The sequence below is a fragment of the Nylanderia fulva genome, unplaced genomic scaffold, assembly GCF_048542155.1.
Source record: "Nylanderia fulva isolate GAGA-0341 unplaced genomic scaffold, ASM4854215v1 Scaffold4, whole genome shotgun sequence".
NCBI lineage: Eukaryota > Metazoa > Arthropoda > Insecta > Hymenoptera > Formicidae > Nylanderia > Nylanderia fulva.
In genome coordinates this window covers 648,080-668,106 of record NW_028190476.1, presented here as the reverse complement: position 1 = coordinate 668,106, position 20,027 = coordinate 648,080, and the positions used below count along the sequence as shown (strand labels likewise).

The 20,027-nt window shown below is 32.4% G+C and overlaps 1 protein-coding gene across 12 annotated transcripts; it reads right to left on the bottom strand.

Moving 5' to 3' along the window:
- Positions 1-891: 891 nt before the first annotated feature.
- Positions 892-19,550, bottom strand: Rbcn-3B (WD repeat-containing protein Rbcn-3B). Of its 12 annotated transcripts, none has more exons than XM_029320714.2 (26): positions 19,427-19,550; positions 18,596-18,773; positions 18,283-18,515; positions 18,059-18,201; positions 15,773-15,963; positions 15,400-15,545; positions 14,426-14,446; positions 13,432-13,458; positions 12,077-12,167; positions 11,580-11,994; positions 11,158-11,378; positions 10,838-11,057; positions 10,199-10,313; positions 9,881-10,086; positions 9,579-9,716; positions 9,242-9,310; positions 8,480-8,581; positions 7,576-7,788; positions 7,032-7,296; positions 6,590-6,809; positions 6,211-6,436; positions 5,696-6,036; positions 5,171-5,494; positions 4,938-5,030; positions 4,479-4,676; positions 892-4,215 (listed from the first exon to the last, which is right to left on the bottom strand). In XM_029320714.2, exons 2-26 carry the CDS (start codon positions 18,758-18,760, stop codon positions 4,030-4,032), a joined length of 4,569 nt encoding a protein of 1,522 aa, XP_029176547.2. In that variant the 5' UTR covers positions 18,761-18,773; positions 19,427-19,550; the 3' UTR covers positions 892-4,029. The 12 variants fall into 12 exon arrangements, with proteins under 12 accessions (XP_029176547.2, XP_029176549.2, XP_029176550.2 ...); XM_029320716.2 differs by having other exon boundaries at positions 5,696-6,033; XM_029320717.2 differs by having other exon boundaries at positions 6,590-6,797.
- Positions 19,551-20,027: the final 477 nt, after the last annotated feature.

Sequence of the window (20,027 nt, the reverse complement as noted above, 5' to 3'; positions counted from 1 at the left end):
AATATTAATATTATTAATATTATTATATTAATATTATTATAGAGCGATCATTTATTATAATTGTTTATTACCCGAGTAACATCTCATAGTTGTTATTAGTATAGCTGTTTTTTATCTCCTCTCGCGCGACCGCGGTGTTTACAATTTAATATGAGATAACGCAAGCGCTTATTTTTCGAAGGCGCGAGGTAACCGTATACCCTTGCGGCCGAGCGCTATATATTTGATTATAATGTAATTTTCTATCTATCGTAGCATGATGCATGTGGCATGACAGTGATGCATGAATTTTGTGCATGAATTTTCTAATGATTTTACTTTGCAGGATTCGTTTTTGAACGTTATTCGATTTTCGAATATATTTTATAGATATATCTAATTTTTTACGTAATTAATTCTCCCCATCTGATTTTTTATTTTATCAATACTTTAAAACCGACATAGATATTAGTAAATATTCGAAATTTCAATAAATTTGTATGGTTTTAGTAAATATTGTTTCTACAACAATTTCCTTTATTATAATAACATATATTTTTGTTAACAATATAATAACAAAGTAGCTTAAGCCTTATTAAATTATTTAATTATAATAAATAGTCTAATTTTAATTATAATTTATAATAAATAAATGCTCTAATTTTATTAAATTATAACTTTGCATATATGTAACTGAATATCTCTAAAACTCTAAACTGTATGTATATGTATGTATATAAATTTACAAATATGTCTATTCTTTCTTTCCGCTCTTTTATTGTTTCAATTTTTCTTGATGACGTTTCTTTCTTTTCTCTATTTATTCTTCATCTCTATTTATCAATTATTAGTTAGTGATTGATTCTCAAGGAAACTCAATAGATTTCCATGCATTCAAGAAAACAATAAAACTCAGAATTTCTTTTTTTTATTACATTCGTCGACAATTACAAGTAAAACGAGAGCGGGTGAACGATTGTGCGCTACCCGATATAATAATAATATGCTTCATAGCCGAGCCCGCGAATCGGGCGGAGACTGGTGCATATCGGATATAATAATGTACACATAAATAATTACATAGATATACAATTAGGCGCAGTTCGTTTTTTATATACAATGGGAACGACATGTCGAGTTTATTTTTTTTATGCTCGGCATGTCGTTCACAATTAGTAGCAATAACTTGTTCCTCTGGGGTCAATCAAACTAATATATTACTAAACTCACATCGTCCATCAGTTTAACAGGACGAGCTGTGAGTTCATCAATTGCAATCAAACCCAATTGATAAAAAAAGAGAAAAAAATTTGCTAGAAACAATTTTGGTATAGAAAGAATATAGATTTGACTACTGGTCGAAGGATTAAATCGCTCTCCTTCAAGCGCAACAAAAAGACATCTGGAAAAGTGCTCTACGTGAAAATGCCGATCACAGACACGCCTGCGCGACGTATGATCGGCTATCTAGTGTACCATAGTGTACCATAAGATCGGGTACGATTGCGCTAGCAGACCAATGTAATAAGGGTAAGTGACTTTTGTTAAAAAGAACTTTCAAATTATGTAAAAACATTTATCGCACGTAAGATGGATCTCTTTCTAACATTTTAAATTAATTTTTTTTTTTTAATAAATCAATATATCAATATTTTTTAGTTATAAGATACTGAAAATGAAAACCATCTCTCAAACCACATAAAATAGTGTAGAATAAACTGATAAGCTTACAAGTAACAAGATATTGAATTAATTTCAGATAGATCCTAAACAATATCTATAAATTTAAATTTTATATATATCATTACGAGGTATTAAATAATACATTCACAATAACGAACTAAAACGATTAAGGAATGTTATTACAAGGAAGACCAAATCTGAACTATTTATTCTAAAAAGTTACTCTCTTTCTCTCTCTCTTTGTAATGCTGCATATTAAATAACTAATAAAATTTAAAATCAAATAGCCATATTTGTCGGCAATTAAAAACGTAACAACAATAAAAGCAAGTATCTAAAGTGACTCATATAAATGGTAACTTTGAAATATCGGAGAACTATAATTACTTCTTACAAATAGTACAAAGTCTGATGCAGAATTATAACTGCTGGCACAATCTTACGCCGCCCTACATGAACAATTTAAAGCTATATATATCTATACATTCTTTCGGCTTCATTTGCTAAAAAATCTTTTTGCGAAAGAAAGCGTGATTAATCGAGAACATCCTTATACTATTGATCGTTCCAAGACAATTATAAGGCATTGCTTGAATCTCGATAATAGGATCACCATATTTCATTAATCGCGAAAACAGACGGAACAAACCATAAATCGCGTAACATCTCTTAAAGATTTTAACACTAAACTACAAAATTACAAATAAATAACGTTCTTATATTCTAGAAGCATTTCTTTCAGATTGACTGTAAAAGAAAGAAAGAATTGTATACGCGACTTATGGTTTGCATATCCGGTACGCGTTTGTGTGACGCGATACATTGCAAATCCGCGTATATGGGACACAATAATAATTATATAAATTATCCTATATCCTGTGCACGCAACACTCTGTCTCTTGCAAACGAAGAAAGATCTCCATTCGATAGAAATAGTGACAGAAAAGCGGTGATGCGGCGTTTTTCTTTTTTTTTCTTTTTTTTAGGATGACTATTCTCGAAGAGCCAATATTCTCGCTCTTCTATCTTGTTTATCTTAAAATGATGAAATAAATATGTCAGTTAATCAATCGTGGAATATTCGTCAAAAATTAATGTGACGCGACGGAGCTTCAAACGATACTTATGAAAAAGACACTGTGCTCTGTCACTATTCTTAGCTACTTTTTTCCTATTGTTTTTTATTCACATTTTATTTATTTAAATCAAGAAATGCACGATTTCAGATTAATGTTCGATTCATAAACATCTTCTCGAGAAACACGCGGCAAGAGATTCACGGACTTAGATTCTGATCATTTAAATTTAAATAATCCCAGAAAATAATAATAAACAAAAGCGCGACGAAACGTCCAAATTTAATATTCCTCCGAAAGTCGCGCAGTGTATTTTCAAGAGAGCAATATATAGAATAAAAATTCAACATGTAGATTAGTGTTATTTTCCACTTTGACTTCTATGATCGATATAAAACGATGAATAGATTGAAATTACTTCCCTAATTCTATTGTACGAATATTTAAGTATGACAAAATATCCGATCGTTGATAAAACTAAAACTTTTCGCAGCTATGAGAAACGAACTATGTACTTTACAAATACTGCAAAATACTGCAACTTTCGGGAGGTCGGCACAGGAACAATTCGGGTCACGTAATCTCTCTAATTTTCATGAGAAACTGTTGCCGGTTATATATTTAGAATCATGTACGGCTGCCTATATAATCCTGATTTTATTTAAAATGAAAATTGTAAATGAGATTATAGACCTGGACAGCCGTATGCATACAATGAAAATCCAATTATTCAATACTAGCGTTATCAATTAAGTACCAATAAATGTCAAAATCGGCAACGGCGCTCCTGATTGATGCATGAATTATTTAGATTAAAATCACGCCGACGGCTTCGATCAGCTAATTCTCTAAATTGCATTTTTTATCAATACTGCATAAACAGAAAAAAAATCTAATAAACACGATTAGCGCTAAAGCCTGAATTGTACAGTGTTCTTTTTAAATTAATACTAAACTCCCCAGTATATTTTTTGAGTTTGATATACACAGACGAAATCTATTAGCTCTATAAATATAGTTCTTTTCAAAGAATCTACCAGTACAAAGCGACATTCTATAACAGTGCTATTAAACTACTTTGCTCATTAGACAATATTGTCAATATTATCTTACTATTGTACTACTTATCGTTAGTACTTTTGTAAAAAAGATCTGCTTAATAAAGGAGCATTGTACAAATCAGGCTCGATTGATCGATGTAATCGACGCTAAATGACGTGCAAGCTGAACGCTTTCTGCTCGCCGAACGAAATCGTTGGTAACTCCGGTAAATTCTGGTCTCGCGTGACGTTCAAACGTTGAAACGCGTTTCCGAGCCATCGGCGAGCATTAAGGTGACCGTGCGATTATTGATCCAGATTAGCCGCGCCAAGCGCATAGGATTCAATCGGGCCACATCATTGATGGGCGCGGTGCTATAGGACTTCACGCAGCGAGTTTGCGAGTTTCCCAGGCCAAACATGCCGCTGCTGGTTTGCTAGAAAGTCGCCAAACAACCATACGTCATTTTCCAGCAAAACAAGCAAGTCAAAGTGTATCAAAAATTGTATATAAAATATATACAATATAATATATATATATATATATATATATATATATATATATATATATATAATGTATAAAAATATTGTTACATATATATATAAATAATAAAGTTAGTTGGTAACAACGAAAGCAAAGACAAAGAATTAACAGTAAATTTAATTGTAAGAGAGAACAATTTTTTCCACGCTTACTTACCTGCCAAAAACAGAGCTTGTTCTCGGAACAGGAAGAACTGACAAGGAACTTTCCTTCTGGTGAAAATGCTAATGCGGTAACCGGCGCTGAATGTGCCGGAACCGTTTGACATTTGACGTTACCTCGCAATTCATATAATGCTAACTGACCACCGCGACCACCAACTGCTATCCTGCGTGTTGCCGGACAATGACTGACCTATGATAGAGAAATTAAGAAAATAGATTACAGATATTTTTCTATAGATACAACGAAATATTACATCATATATAATAAATATTAAAAGATTCATTTTTATATAGTATCTAACTTGAAAATTCTTGAGGAATTCTACAATGAAGTTTTAATCAGAAGTGCGATTCAGATAATTAAATTATGAATATAATAATAATTTATTCACCAATTATTTAATCATTTATTCATAGTGCAATATATTTTCAAATCTTGAAAGCGACTTACCTGATTAAATCTACACACTGCCGGAAATACTTCGTTTAAGGGTTTCATTTTTAGGTGACCTGGGTCAAGGCAATGTAGAATAATATCCATGACCTACAAACAATTTTACGTAAATTATTATAAACAATTTCAAATGTCGAAGTCACTTCCAAATGTATAGAAATGCATTATATACAAATTCACTTTTTTCGTTTTTTTATTAATTTTAAAATAAAATTAAATCACGAAAATACCTCCACAAGAAGATCACTCATCTCGCTCTGCATTTTGTCAATCAGTTGTTCAACAATCCTGAGAATCTCTGGTTTTGCCCTGGTCAAGACACTCGCACCCAGATTGACATTTAAGGTCTGAGCATTCTGCTGAAGAGTGTTAAATCTAGCTACTTCGCGAGCCATCGTGGTGATGAAGGCAGCTGGCCTCGCGGTAGCGATCAGAGTCAAAGCGTGACGCGCCGTGCGACAAGTGTCGGCTTGCGGCGTGAGAGGAAGGCCGTATGTCAGACTCGGCACTAATTTGTCCGCGTCGCAACACATTTCCAGTAGGCCTAACAGAACCTGCCATAAAAAGCAGTATCAAAGATTTTACAATTAAACATAATAAAAGAATATTTTTACATTTATACATATGTAAATTTTTTTTTAATTTTACGATTTTTTATTGAATTTAGTAATAATAATTTGTTGTTATTATTATATTATTAAAATTTATTAAAGCAAGAAGCAAATTTAATAGATCAAGATATCGAATTTTTTTACCTTTGATACATCAAGGTAGGGTTCCCAGACGGTGAATCCTCTGCCAATAAGATCGATCGCAGCTCTTCGTAGTGGCGTGTGCAACGGGAGTTTTGAAGAATGGGGTGCGTGCAATAGATGAGTAAGCGCCATGCTGGTATGTCTGGCAAGATTATTATTTCCTATGCCAAAGCCTTCCACAATCGAGCTCTTTCGTCTCTGCTCGTTATCTCTTTTTTGGCTCGTCGTAGCTACATCCTGACCAAATTCAGCTCCTATCACGCCTAGCAGCACCACCGCCGTGGTTTGCTTTCGCTTCAGTTCCGCCACACTCGATGGTTTCCTAGCTATACTCATCTCTGCTAAGATACATATAATAAATTAATCGATTTTATATTTTTGTACTATACATTTATTTCTATTTAATTTCGCAATATTGGAAAAAGTCCATATTTTCTATTGACAGTCTTCATGTATTATCCATCCTGATATAATAGAATAATTCAAATTTATTATACATTACAAAGACAACTCACCTTCAGCTAGCTCTTCTTCTTCATCTTCTTCTTCAGGTTGTGATTCAGCCTGCGGTACCGGACTTCCGGCCGCTGGCGAATTTTGGTTCTGTGGTTGCGGCGCGATGGGTTCCTGAGTACTATACATCGGCAAATACTGCGACCAATTATCGACAAGCGCTTTGCGACCCTTTGAGCCCATCCGGCCTAGCTCGGCGAGCAGCAAAGCCTGTGCTGCTTCTCGAATCTAAAACGTTAATGAAAAATTACGTGGACATACTAAAATTGAATAAATAATAGCCATAATTATCAATAATTTGGAAAGTAAGATGTTTTATGAATGAAACTACAATGATTAATTCTAAGTAAAACGGAGAATATGTATAAAATAATAACGAACCTCCACACACTGATGTTGCCATCTTCGTGCCATCATTTCCACTTGCGGTCGCTTAAAGGTCTTCGCACCACCTTGCGCTGCGACTTTATCAGGTAACAATACACAGTGTAATGTAGCCAGGAGAGACCAACCCTGCTTGATCTGCGCCTGCTGTACTGTGTATATTTCCTCATTTTCTTCTTCTGTTTTATTCCAGTTCACCGCGCCTCTATTACCCGGCCTATTTATAAAAATTTACTTGCTTCCAGACTTATTTCATGCATATCTATCTTTATTAGATATTAGCTGAGATATCTATTTTTTTTAATTATAAATATGATATATGAATGTAAAGCAAAAAATATGATATACATGGTATGCAATAATTTACTACTATAATTAGAGGTCTTAAAGTAATTAGCAGTGCACAATATCATCGTTAATTTGACATTACAAAATTTACCTGTGCATCTTGCGATTTCGTTCTTGCTCAGGTACAAATGTTGCGTTGTTCATCGACATTAAGGTATTCGATAAAGCGACTACCGCTAGTAAATGGTTACTTGTTAAAGTAGTTGACAATTCCCAATGTGCTCTTGCTGTGAATGCTCTAGTGAGTCTCTCTTGTCTAACTAATTCAGCTGGTAAGCGTTGCTCCAATTGGGTTGCCGGTTCACCGATTGGTTCAAGTTGTGTTTGCCAAGTTGGTAATAGTAATGACATGTAACCTGCAGCATATATATGATTTTTTTTAAATATTTGACATTATAAATTAGAAAAAACGAAAAAGTATAATTTGTTCTCGATATTACTTTATTTTAAAATATATTCAATATTAAAAAAAAAAAAAAAAGAAAAATCTCTTCTCACACATCCATAAAAGAATATGCGTAGATATCTTTGTACATAAAAAATATTTTGTGAATATTTTAATTATATCAGTAATATATGAATTGTAACAGACGATAAATTTTTCTTTTAAGTAATTTTTCATATTATGAACATACCTCCCTTGGATAGTACTCCGAATGAGATAGGGACCATAGGTCGTAGTAGACCCAATTTTCCCTCACAAACCCGATCCAAGTCTGGATCCATTCCCCAGGCGTGCAAAAGACTCAAAAGCAACTGCGCCACTTCCATCGTCGCGTTTGGTTCGCTAAACGCACCGTTTCGTTTCAAACTGTTCTTGGCCGCGTCGCTATTATTCCAATTTTCGCCTATAAAGCGTCAAACAGATATGAGTAATACAATAAATACAAATTATATTCAACAAAAACAGCTAATATGACTGAAAAACAAAATAGCACAATAAAAAGTATACAAATACATATAAATACATCAAAAGAAAATAAAAATTAAATTCCTAAAAAGTGTTTGATGGCATCAAATTAATAGCGTAAGTGAAAACATATACACACACAATAACATACATGAACGATTAATATTATTTATATTATTAATATATATATATATATATATATATATATATATTTATTATATTATTAATATTATATGAGTCCTGAACGAATACACTATTCACACACTTATTACAAAATCAAAGACATATAAGCAGTGATAATTCTGCAACGTACATTAAATGCTGTTTAAAAACTCTCAAGCGTGCATATCAACAAATTTAAAGCAGTCGTAGTAGTAATAATATCCATCTCCTTGTTTGCTGTAAACTCCTGATTTATAGTCCTAATGGGAATTGTTAAGAATATGATAACATAGACAAATAGTGAAATTGTTCAGTGCCTTGAAGAAACTACAAGATTTCTACTTATTGACACACGAAAATCATAAAGCACAAGTGGAAAGCCTAGAGTACAAAAGAGGTTCCCGTGCGAGACACGTTGTAATCGTGAACTACGAAAAACTTGTTACTTTTAAAGATACATGTCTAACCTTTGCCGTCAAATGTCGACGGCTTGAGGCCGACGCTTTCCGCTTTGGCCTGTAATTTAGTATGCACATTTTCTGCACCCTCCTTCATCTTAGCCAATATACCTACAGAAAGAAATCTGCTTTTAGATAGTACTTTACGTGAAAAAGATATTTGTAGCAAAACATCTACCAGATGACCGAACTGAAGAAATCTACAGCGTTAACACTATTGCAAATTCTATTAAGAACAGAAATAAAATATCTTACGAAATTGAAATCTTAAATCAGATGTAAAAAAAAACATCTGAAGATTTTATAACTAAAAAAATTCATGAATTAAAGAATATAAGAGTATAAGATATAAGTGTAAAAAGCAAAAGTTTAGGAGATTAGGATGAAAAAAAACCCGCCTAAAATACAGTCATTGAATAAAGAAAGCTGACAACACACCGAAAATTCCACATAATAATGAATTCATATATAGAAGCATTTTTTGCAAATAAAATGCAAAATGCACATTAAATATGCTTTTTCTCGATTAAAATAATCACAAATCGAATCAAGATATGCGATAATATAAACTTAAATAAGATATACATACAAATGACGAATACATATGAAATTAACACAATACTTTTAGAAGTCTAGAAAATAAAAAAATTTTACTAACTTTTTCTTAAAAATTTATATTAATTATTATCTATATCTTATATAGAGACTTCAGTGATCTAAGAAATTAGCAAACAAAATTGCGAAACAAATAACAATAATAAAACACGATACCGTGACGATCCTTCTCCTTTAATATTCGCTCAACATCGCCCGCTTTATCCTTGACGCGACCGAAAAAGTCTATAAAGGGACATTAATAAAGATAGTTTTAATCTTTAAATAAGTAGAGCTGTGGAAAAATCGTTTTCTTATTCTATAATATTCTTATCTATAATATTATGCAATACACACACACACACACACACACACACACACACACACACACACACACGCGCGAGCAATATTATATGTATATTTGTGTTTATATGTATGTACATATATACACAAAACATTTCACATAGGTACATTACAATATAATTTTACATTATATATGAAAGGATTACCTTACCAACAATTTTCTTATGCGCATCGGGACTAGCAGACTGAGTGAGGGCTGCAACTTTTTGATATTCGGCAGCAGAGATAAGTCCCTGCGCTTCTAAAGAACCAGGGGACATGGCACCATATTCATCACTTAACAATTGCACTACAATAAAGAAACAAATTAAATTATTTTTACCAAAAAAAATTATGTTTGAATACAAATTATTTCATAAAGTGCAAAGATTATTTTATTAGTTAATAAATGAAAAAAATTTAACTTTTTTTCGTAAAAAAAATTTCACACAACGAATCAAAGCATATTTATACCTATCAGCGCTTCTATGTCGAAGAATAAAATGTGACTCTCCGGATCCTTGGGGTTACTCCTGAAGCCTTGAATCATCAGTGGTGAACCTTTAGCCTTTATTTGATTCCCATGATCAGGACCATGACCACCGTGAAGCTGTTGCAATTGGTGCAGACCCCTTTGCGTCGCGTGTCTGATCGCCGACAGGTTTCGGTGACGCAAACCCCTGAGAAGTAGAAATCGGACGGACTGTAACAGAGAACGCTATCCCGGTAGATTTTTTGTCGTCGAAAAAACACGCAAAATTCTCACCATCCATGCTGCAAGATTTCATTTACCTAAAGAAATGCACGGCAGGATTGGCAAGTCCTAGCTCGCCGCCAGTAGCGGATCCGCCAGCCGCCGCGATGGTGTTTTCGTCGCAAGCGTAGAGCACTTCTTCCGCGATAATGCCTAAAAGAAGAACATGAGTGTGCAACATTCAATCAATAATTAAATCGTTCGTTCGATCATTTGTTATTAGTTTATTCGTTCATTTATTTAATTTATTGTACGTAAAATTAATTAAATTTCAAGTTGTTTTATTTAATTACGTTCTATCATATTTGATTATATGTTTTATTATATTTATATTTAGATTTAATTTTAGTGTTAAGTTCAGATTCTCTCAGCTTATTAGAAATTATTATAGTTTAATTTATTTTATATTTTATAAATGTTTATATATAAGTTAGGGAGAAAACAGCGATTAATTGTAACCGGAAGTCTGTCCTAAACCGAAAGGCAAGGACTATGAATAATAAATAATAACATGTGTGCAATACTTTTGTAAGAATAATTTAAGAAAAACATAGTAATATAAGAGAATATCTTATGATTAAAATATCCTTCAAGCCTTTGAAGATTGGAGATCCTAAGAATTTAAAGATTCGTGGAAAGGCAATGCAATCACTGAAATAATGCAGAGGTTGACAAACCATGCAATACACGATCCAAATGACCAGTTTCCATTTGCCAGACGTATACGGCACCATCCGAGCATCCGACTATCATGAAATCATCCAACGGTCTCCATTTGATAGTTACAACTGGGAAAAGATGTCGCGAAGCAAGCACGACACATTTCCTCTCAGCCAATGAGAGTAAGGTAACGCTGTGGTCCGATGCAACACTGCATACGCATTTCTGTATCCTGGGCTATAAATATAAATACATTAACTTATCTAATATTGCAATATTTCTCGTGAAAATAATCATCGTCTAAATTCTTGTCGTAAAAATAAGCAATTAATCATACACTGCAATTATCGGGCGGCACCATCAGTTGCGTGATTTCGCCGGCGTGAACACAAAATCGGTGGATCAAGGTGCCAGCGTATAAATCCCAGAGACAAACAGCAAAGTCCACAGAACCAGAAACGAGATGAGTGCGATCGTAACGAGGCGCTGCGCCGTGAGGATAAAGCAGACAATTCACTCGTCCCGAGTGACCCAGAAGAACTTGATGCGGAGGCCAATCTAAGTGTCATACGTAAAAAAAAATTGTTATATACATATGTTGTTATATACACGTGAATTGTTATATACATATATTAAACTATAATATGTATTTGTATCCTCGGTTTATTTAATTACGTCTTGTATCAAGAATTGTATCGTAATTTAATATCATTATAAATTAACAAAATTCTCTATCTAAAAATAATAAAGATACAATACCATCATACTGTTGATGATTTCCGTGAAGCAATTGCAGCATCACGGTCTGTGTTGCTGGTACAATAATGATGCTACCGTCCTCACGACCGACGACCAGCCGACTCTGCTGCGGCAGGTAGATACAAGCGGTAAGCTTGATTCCCTGACCATCGCCAGAGTCCAGTTGATCAAGTATTCCCACGGGAGGCGGCTTCATCGCGCCCCAGGCAGCGGTGAGGCTCGTCTTCACGGTCGGCGGCAATGCTGGCGGTGTAGATCCATCATTCTGGGATATTTGGGCGAGCTGTTGTGTCGTCACCTCCGGTACCGTCCAGAGAATAACAACACCCTCGCTGTCCCCACGTAACAAGTACTTCAGAGTCTTATTTTGACGCTGTACGGTCACCAATCGCATGGCTGGTGGACATGAAAGAGGCTGAAATATATATGCATACATAAAAATTCAGAAAAAATCGAGAAAAAGAAAAGAGATTATTGTTTTAAGATATGTTTCTTACCTTATCTCCGGGTTGTGTTAGCGTACAGTACAAATACGGCTGATCGTATTCGGCACCAGCGGTGTGGAAGTTCTTGTTATCCGCGACACTACTGTATACCATATTAAAGAAAGCCTGTGATTAGCGATTACTTTCGTCTTCATGAAATTTTAGAACTTTAAATACTATTTGTGGACACACTTTTTCTATTTAAATATTGCAGTCTCAACATAGATATCAAAATTTTTGTATGCTGGATGTTGGAAAATGCGTGTTCACAAATAGTAATTATCTTGTTACATCGCACAAGCTTGAAATTTATGCATCGAATAACTTTAAATACGCGTGATTATTTGCTAACTATGTTTACTAGCAAGCAAACGCTGCGAGTAAACTGCTTTTTTGAAGCAATTAGCATCTTTAGATTATCATGAACGACACACAAAGGTAGAAATATATATTTGTAAAGATTCTAATTCTATTTTAACAAATTAGGAGATATATTTAATGATATCTCCTAATTTAAAATAGTTTTATTTAAAATAATTAAATTTTAATTATTTTAAATAAAACTATTTTATTAAACTATTTATTTAAAATAATTAAATATCAAAATTGATACTTAAAATTTAATTATTTTAAATAAAAAAAACGATAGACTTTTCTGGACCATATGATACATGTTTTGATTCTAGGAAATTTCTTTTCCTCATGAATTACCTTTGTGCCACGTTTCTTTTTTTATGTCATCGTACAGTTAATAATAACAGTGCAAAGCAACTGAAAGCAAACAGAATGTAAGAAGATAAATAATGAAGTAATGTGGTACGGCAATATATATGATTCTTTTTCGCATTTACCTTTATTTCGCGCATCACCTTGTTTATATTATCTGTTTGCGAATTTTGTGATTAAAAATTGTCACAATGATTATGATATGTTGAGTATACGAGTGTCTCGTGTACAACGCGAATAAAAACGAACGCGTATATATACGAGCTTGCATGTAAATGCGGATGAGAAGTCGAGTTGATTTTCTGAATATATATATGAGAAAATATAAAAAAAATATCATTGTATGATTGATCGTTGATGATGAATGCACGTCGATGTAATGAATTTTGTTAATTTGCGTTAAAATGATGAAATATGATGCATCCAGTTTCCAGTAACATCAATAACTCTAATAAATCCTTGCACCAAAAAACAGGTAAGTAAAAACGAGTTGTCTCTTTACAGAGGAGACGACAGTGAATAATAAGAGTGAATAACAAAAAGAGACAAAGAGAAGAACAGAGAAAATAATGTACAGAAAAACAATATGGAGAGTATAAGTGATGAGACAAGAGAGATGTACAAGTGATAATACGGGTTACCTGCTGAGAGCCTTGCCCTTCAGCTTGCTAGAAGAACACCAGATCCAGCGTAGAATGCAGTAGATGTAAATAATATGAAAAAGACATCACCGTAAAATGGACCATTGTGTTAATTGTTAATTTATGTGCATGTATGAAACTTGTGGGATTATATTATGAATACTGAGACCCAAATTCTTCTACTCCCCCCCCCCCCCAAAAAAAAAACTTCATATTTATTTTATATAAAAAAGTAAAATGCAACTAGAATTTTATTAATTAATATTTTAATATTAATATGTATAGCTTTATGTATTTCCTAATCTCAACTGTTTTGAATTATATTCGAGATATCTTTATTTCAACCTGAAATAAAAAAGTAGAATAAACTTTGTACGAAGAGAATGTGTAATACTTTCTATCTTGTGAAACTCGATTATTAAATGTAACGGAGTTACATTTAATTTTTTTAGTAAACGATAATATGACTTCGAATATGTACGCGCATGATAAATGATTTCAACCAAGATAAAAAATAAAATATCAACAAGTGCATTGCCAGCAAGTGCTTCTACAGCATTCAGGCCTAAAATTGAAAGAGGAGACTCGTTTCATGTTATATAAGTTAATGCGCCCAACAATTACATATATTAGAAATTCATAGGAAAATAATATAAATTTTGAATGATCCTAATGTCATTTTTGTGATCTCCTTTTAGTTGTACAAAAATAAATACAACTAAAATAGTAATATATCTGTGAAACATCTATGAAATTATATTTCTCAAAGATGTGCCACATATATAAATTACAGTTATATATTTGTTAAAAACACATTAATAACTCATTTAAATCGTTGCTTCAGCATTTTTAACAATAAATTATAATTGATAAATTATTTTAGTAAACATAATCATGCTGCTAAACTATTAGTAAACTTTTTCTGTACATAGATATTGGTAGATATCATTTGCAATAGAATTTTAATACTTATGTGTACGCGAAAAGAAACTACCTGTCAAGTTGTACCAGAACCCTAGAAGCAATAAAGGGATATGCTAATCAATAAGATTTAGTATTCCAATATTTCAATCAAACATAGTGTCGCTCAGTCGTAAGTAATAGTTAATTCAGGGCGTGAGATAGAGAAAATCATTCGTTTGTTAAGCGATATTATCAATCAGGGAAAAGAGATAATATATTGAAATATATTATTATTTCAATATATTATCTCTTTTCCCTGAAAAGAGATAAACCCTGCTAATTGGCAAGGGTTGGGAAATAACGAGTTACTTGTAACAAAGTTACAGTTACAGTTACTTTTTTTCGGTAACTGTAACTTAACTTCGTTACTTTTCTCCATCTGTAACTGTAACTGTAACTTAGTTACATTTTTTTAGTAACTAGTAACTATTTTAACAGTTACTTTATTAGTTACTTTTTTTGGAAACATCCGCTAAAAGTATCGTTTAAGTTTGGTAGCCGTTATATTGTTAAATTAAATTCTGTTAACAGTAGCATATGGATCTTCATATGATTTAATCTTTTACCTAAAATTTTCATTTTGTGTACATAAAATAATATAACACATAATTAAAATCGACCAATCACAGTCAAATATTTAAAAAAATTCTTAAATGTAATAATTGATCGATTTGCTTCAAGAATTTTTTTAAATACTTGACTATGATTGTGCATAAAATGTAAGCTCCTTATATTTAAAATAATGTATAATTATTTTTAAAAAGTAACTGAAAAATAACGACTCGTTACTTTTTGAGTAACTGTAACTGTAATGAGTTATTTTTTAAAATCAGTAACTTGTAACTGTAACTAGTTACTTTTTCAATAAAATAACTGTAACTGTAACTAATTATTTTTACAAAGTAACTTTCCCAACCCTGTAAAATAGTATATATAAGTTCTCGTCAAAATCAGTATCAGTGTATCGAAAACACTTATCACAGGTCGTGTCGAACGAATACGTACTTTGCTGGAAGTTTGTATAGATATCCATGACCTTCATCGCTCCACAAAATGACTCTATCCGCAGCTAGAAAGTCTCCTGCCATCCAACGTTCGCCACGAGGAGCCGTTATCGAGCAAAGGACCGAAAAATCACCGGCGTCGAATATCTGTAAAGTTATTCCAGAGATATTATATTATGTTAAAACAATGCAAATTATGAATCAAACGTTATTTTAAGAAAAATGCATACTAAGACTAAAATCAAATTTTAAAAAAGTATTGGGAACCAATTTTTCTTGCATTACATAGTCTTATCTAACAATAAGATATATTTTTATGGTAAAATACTCTCCAATTAAGCATTTTATTAGTGATAATGACATCTGCAAATTACCTGCCAATATTTGGAGCATACAATAAGCACTGTTCTCTGATTGTAAGGACAGCAAGTCATCGCGAGTGCATTCAAGCAACGGATCTGCTTGCTTTCATGTTCGTACAGAGGCTCGCTGTTTCGATTCTCGTGTCCCAGAAGTGTCCATACCTTGACTGTACCCGTGGTCGTCAGAGCCAATACGACATCGTCTTTAAACGAATAAAAGCGCCTGTTGCGTTAAATAAATCCAGAAAGAATGCATTTTAAGCGACATTTTGTTAGAGTTACCCGAACAATTTGTTAACGCAATTTGTCAGCTTTGTTGATAAATATTAATGCAAATAATATTATTTATAGACCGGATAAGCGGTCAATGGAATTATAAGATTAGAGGTAAAGTAATTCTACTAATTAAAAGAGTGTAACGTGACTCTCATTAATTAATAACAATTTCCGTATGCGTAAAGTGTAATATATTACATGCATGCCAGATCTTTCCATGGAGAGAAAAGCGATACATATTAAGTTATAAGAAAGTCATGCTTATGCTTACTTTCAAATTATTGCAAAAATTAAGTATTTTCTTTATTTAATCAAGCAAAATTCAAGGACTAGTGCTTATTAACAGATAGCAATTAATGTATGCATAGTTTCAATTGGTGCTGATAAGAATGTTTGCGTTTTCCGCAAATTGTGTGCTCTCTTTTTTATCAAGGTCTTCTCAGCTAGTCTTCATAATTAATTCTAACTTTATGCATACAAAATACCTTTGTTTTGTAATTTTACGTATAATTTTAAAGAACATATACAGTTAAATAACAGATATTAAATTAATACTAATAATTGTATAATAATAATAGCATAACTGCCATATACAATAAGTAGTACTGCAAAAATTAATTTTAATAAATTCTAATTATATTTAAAACTAAAAGTTTTTATTAGCATCTTTCTTGCAAATTTTTTCCAATAAAGTTTACAAAATACACAAAATAAAAAAATATATTCCAAATATTAAATATTTTTTTATCAATTTTATTTATTTTGATAAAATAGCGAATAATTCAAATTATTAATAACTTTTAATTAAACTTTGCGATAGCATAGAGCATGCAATTTAATATATTATTTGCGTGAATATATATTATAATTATTTTATTGTGAATATATATTATAAGATATACATATATATATGTACATATACTTACGAAAAGAGATAGAAACTATACCAAGGTAAAAGTGTTATGAAAGTGTTACAAAGATGTAGTGAATATTGGAGAAATGTGATATATGAATAAATGACTTGTATTAGTGACTGGATATGGACAGTGTATGCATATTACCATAAAAAGAAAAGAAAATAAGAGATTAATAATGATTGCATTGTTTAAAAAATGATTCATAAAGAAAAGATGTGTGAATAACGATTAGGTAGATAATAGAGAAAAAAGATGTGCGATACAGCCTCGACCATCAGCGTACTAACACTGAATTGTTTCCAGTTTCATTAATCATGCTGCAACAATGTAACTGTTAATTAAGTAATCAGTCCAAAAATATTAGATATAAAACTACTATTATCAAAAACTGCGTCCAAATTATGTAAATCATTTTTTCGGTAAAATAATGTCATCAAAAAATAATACACGAAATATTCATTAAAAAGAAAATCCCGCTTTAGACCCAAAGCATAAAGCTTCTTCTGGTTAATTGCCTAAAACTGGCAAAGAGCAAGAGACTATAAAATTCAAAATAAAAGAGAACATTTTTGTACAAGTAACTTTGGTATCGTTAGTTGCTTTCAAATTATATTAGTAAAGTCATTGCTTATTATATATAAATAGCATAAAAATATTATTTTTCAATTTAAATTTATTCGAATAAAGTACAAAAATGACTAAAAAGAGAATATTTACTATTAGTATCCGAAAGTTCTTTACTTAAAAAAAGAATAATGTAAATATATAAGATCATGAAATACCAAAAGATACTGTTTAGTATATTATTGATTTTTATTTATGTAAGAAATATTATTAACTCATATAAGAAGTATTGAGACTGTTTTATATATGTAAATAAGAATTATTGCATATTAAAAAACAAAATTTTAGATAGAAGACGCGATAGAATAATATGTCAGATTTAAATTAAATTTAACCATATTAAACTTTTGAGAGCAAAGAGATAAATTTTTATAAAAGTCGTATTGCAATTAGTATATTTACAGTATCTATTGATAATGAAATTGATTAGAAGGTAACGGAAGAGTTATGGTAAGCGTAGGTGTGATGGAGTGTAACTAACTTGTATGCACGTAGAACCGACCTTTCCGTTTGGCCGGCCGCAAAACATGCAAGGCGCTAATCCAATCTGGATTTACGCGTGAGCTCAGAGTAAACAGCACTTCCAAACTGAACGGGTCCATCACCAGAACTTCAGGATAGTATCTAAATGGAAACAATAAAAAAAAATTCTCTCAACATGAAAATACTATTATTGCGATGCGATGAGAACATTGAGATTCTCACCCGGAACAAAACAACCTAACATCCTCTCCGCCTGCCGAAACGTAGGGCAGCATCTGTGTGTGAACGTTATTGAGTTTCACTGCTTCGCGACATTTTCCATCAACTAGATCCCAAGTGCACATCTCTCCGCTTTCGCTGCTACTAACGATGAAACTCTGCTCCATTACAACACTGGCTCGACTAAGACACATTATTGGAGCAGTATGTCCAACAAGTAGACACCGTGGAGTCATCTATAAAAAAAAATCATAATATACATATTAGGAGAGAAAAATTATAGTTTTCATAATCTTCAACTCTAATAACTCTTAACCTTAAATGTTTCCGGATCCACTTGCCACAGACATATCTGTCCATCATAACAGCCTGTCACCAATGTTTTTTGATCCCGAGATAGATAGACACAGGAAATGCAATGGGTTGGTGCTATGCGTCCCCATAGCACTATGGGCACCACTAAGCTGGTACCTGCGGTCATCTTTGCGAGCAATCTGAAAATTATTATCATCACAAAATAAGCACACTTGTATGTCTTTCTTGCTTATTCCGATACTAATATTTTTCTGATTAATTGACTAATACATTTTTCGTCATATAATTCAGAAAATAATTTAAAAACACATCTCGAATAAAAGAGTTTGATCACAAGATTATAAATTATAATAACTGTTTTAAAATAAGCATTGTCAACTATATTAATAATGCCATGTTATCAATCTGAAAAATAGCTAAAGCACAAAAAGATAATTCCCAAGCATGCTTACTGCAGTAAATTACATCTAAAACAAACCGACATTATCATTGATATAAGATAGAAAGAGATAACCATCTAATAAAATGACAAACCTATTATTAACTACGATTCACTTCCATATATCATATTGATAAACCAATAAAATAATTTTACGACGTAAACATAATCAAGATTAATTCGCTTAAAATTCGTCAAAGAATTCGTCAAATTCTGAAAATCATTCGGAGAGCAAGAGAGGAAATTGATCGGAAGCAATTAAAGGCGTCTGCTACACATGATGTTGGCAAAATGTCACAAGAGTGAGTCAAGGCTACCGTTCCAGGTACCGGAAACGTCCGCGTTCGGGATGCTGAGGGCAATCCTGCGACTAGACGTGTCGAGGATAATTACCAGGAGCCGATGAATACTGCGGACAGCCGCCTGGAACGTCGCAGCTGGCGATATTTGCCGAAAATCTCGCACTCTTTATTGCGCTCTCGCCAACGTCGCCATCTTGCTGTCGAGGACGATGCCCGACAGTAGTTCGAGCGAAGAGCGATCAGCTGATCCCATGGGCGTCCGCAGAGGGGGCCAAGAGGGGGCATTCGTACCCCCTTGAAATCGGCAAAAAAATTATCCATTTGCTCTCCATTTGAAAAAACACTAAAATTTATTTGCATATTTAATATAAAAAATAAAAGTAAAACAAAATAACAAAAAAATTTTTTTTATTGAAAGAACAAAAATTAAAAAATAAAAAATGTTTGCCCCTTCTGAGAAAAATCCTGCGGACGCCCATGGCTGATCCACCTCGAAGGTTTCTAAATCGTGCTAGTTCGGACGATATCTATAAAAAAACGCGAATAAATTCATTGTTATTTTCTGTAATCAATGTTCAACTTTAGATTAATATTAATCGAGAGATTTTGCGAAATTTATATGACAATTTTTTTTATAAAGATCAGCTGTAAAATTCGTAATAAAATGAATTTTGCACTTGAACATAGGAATT

Coding starts and splice junctions, on each gene's coding strand:
- Rbcn-3B (XM_029320714.2), bottom strand. CDS start 18,760: ATGACCGCAGGTACCAGCTTAGTGGTGCCCATAGTGCTATGGGGACGC. Junction 14,447..15,399: donor CTATACAAACTTCCAGCAAA/GTACGTATTCGT, acceptor TATTGCTTCTAG/GGTTCTGGTACAACTTGACA. Junction 8,582..9,241: donor AAAGGAGAAGGATCGTCACG/GTATCGTGTTTT, acceptor TTCTTTCTGTAG/GTATATTGGCTAAGATGAAG.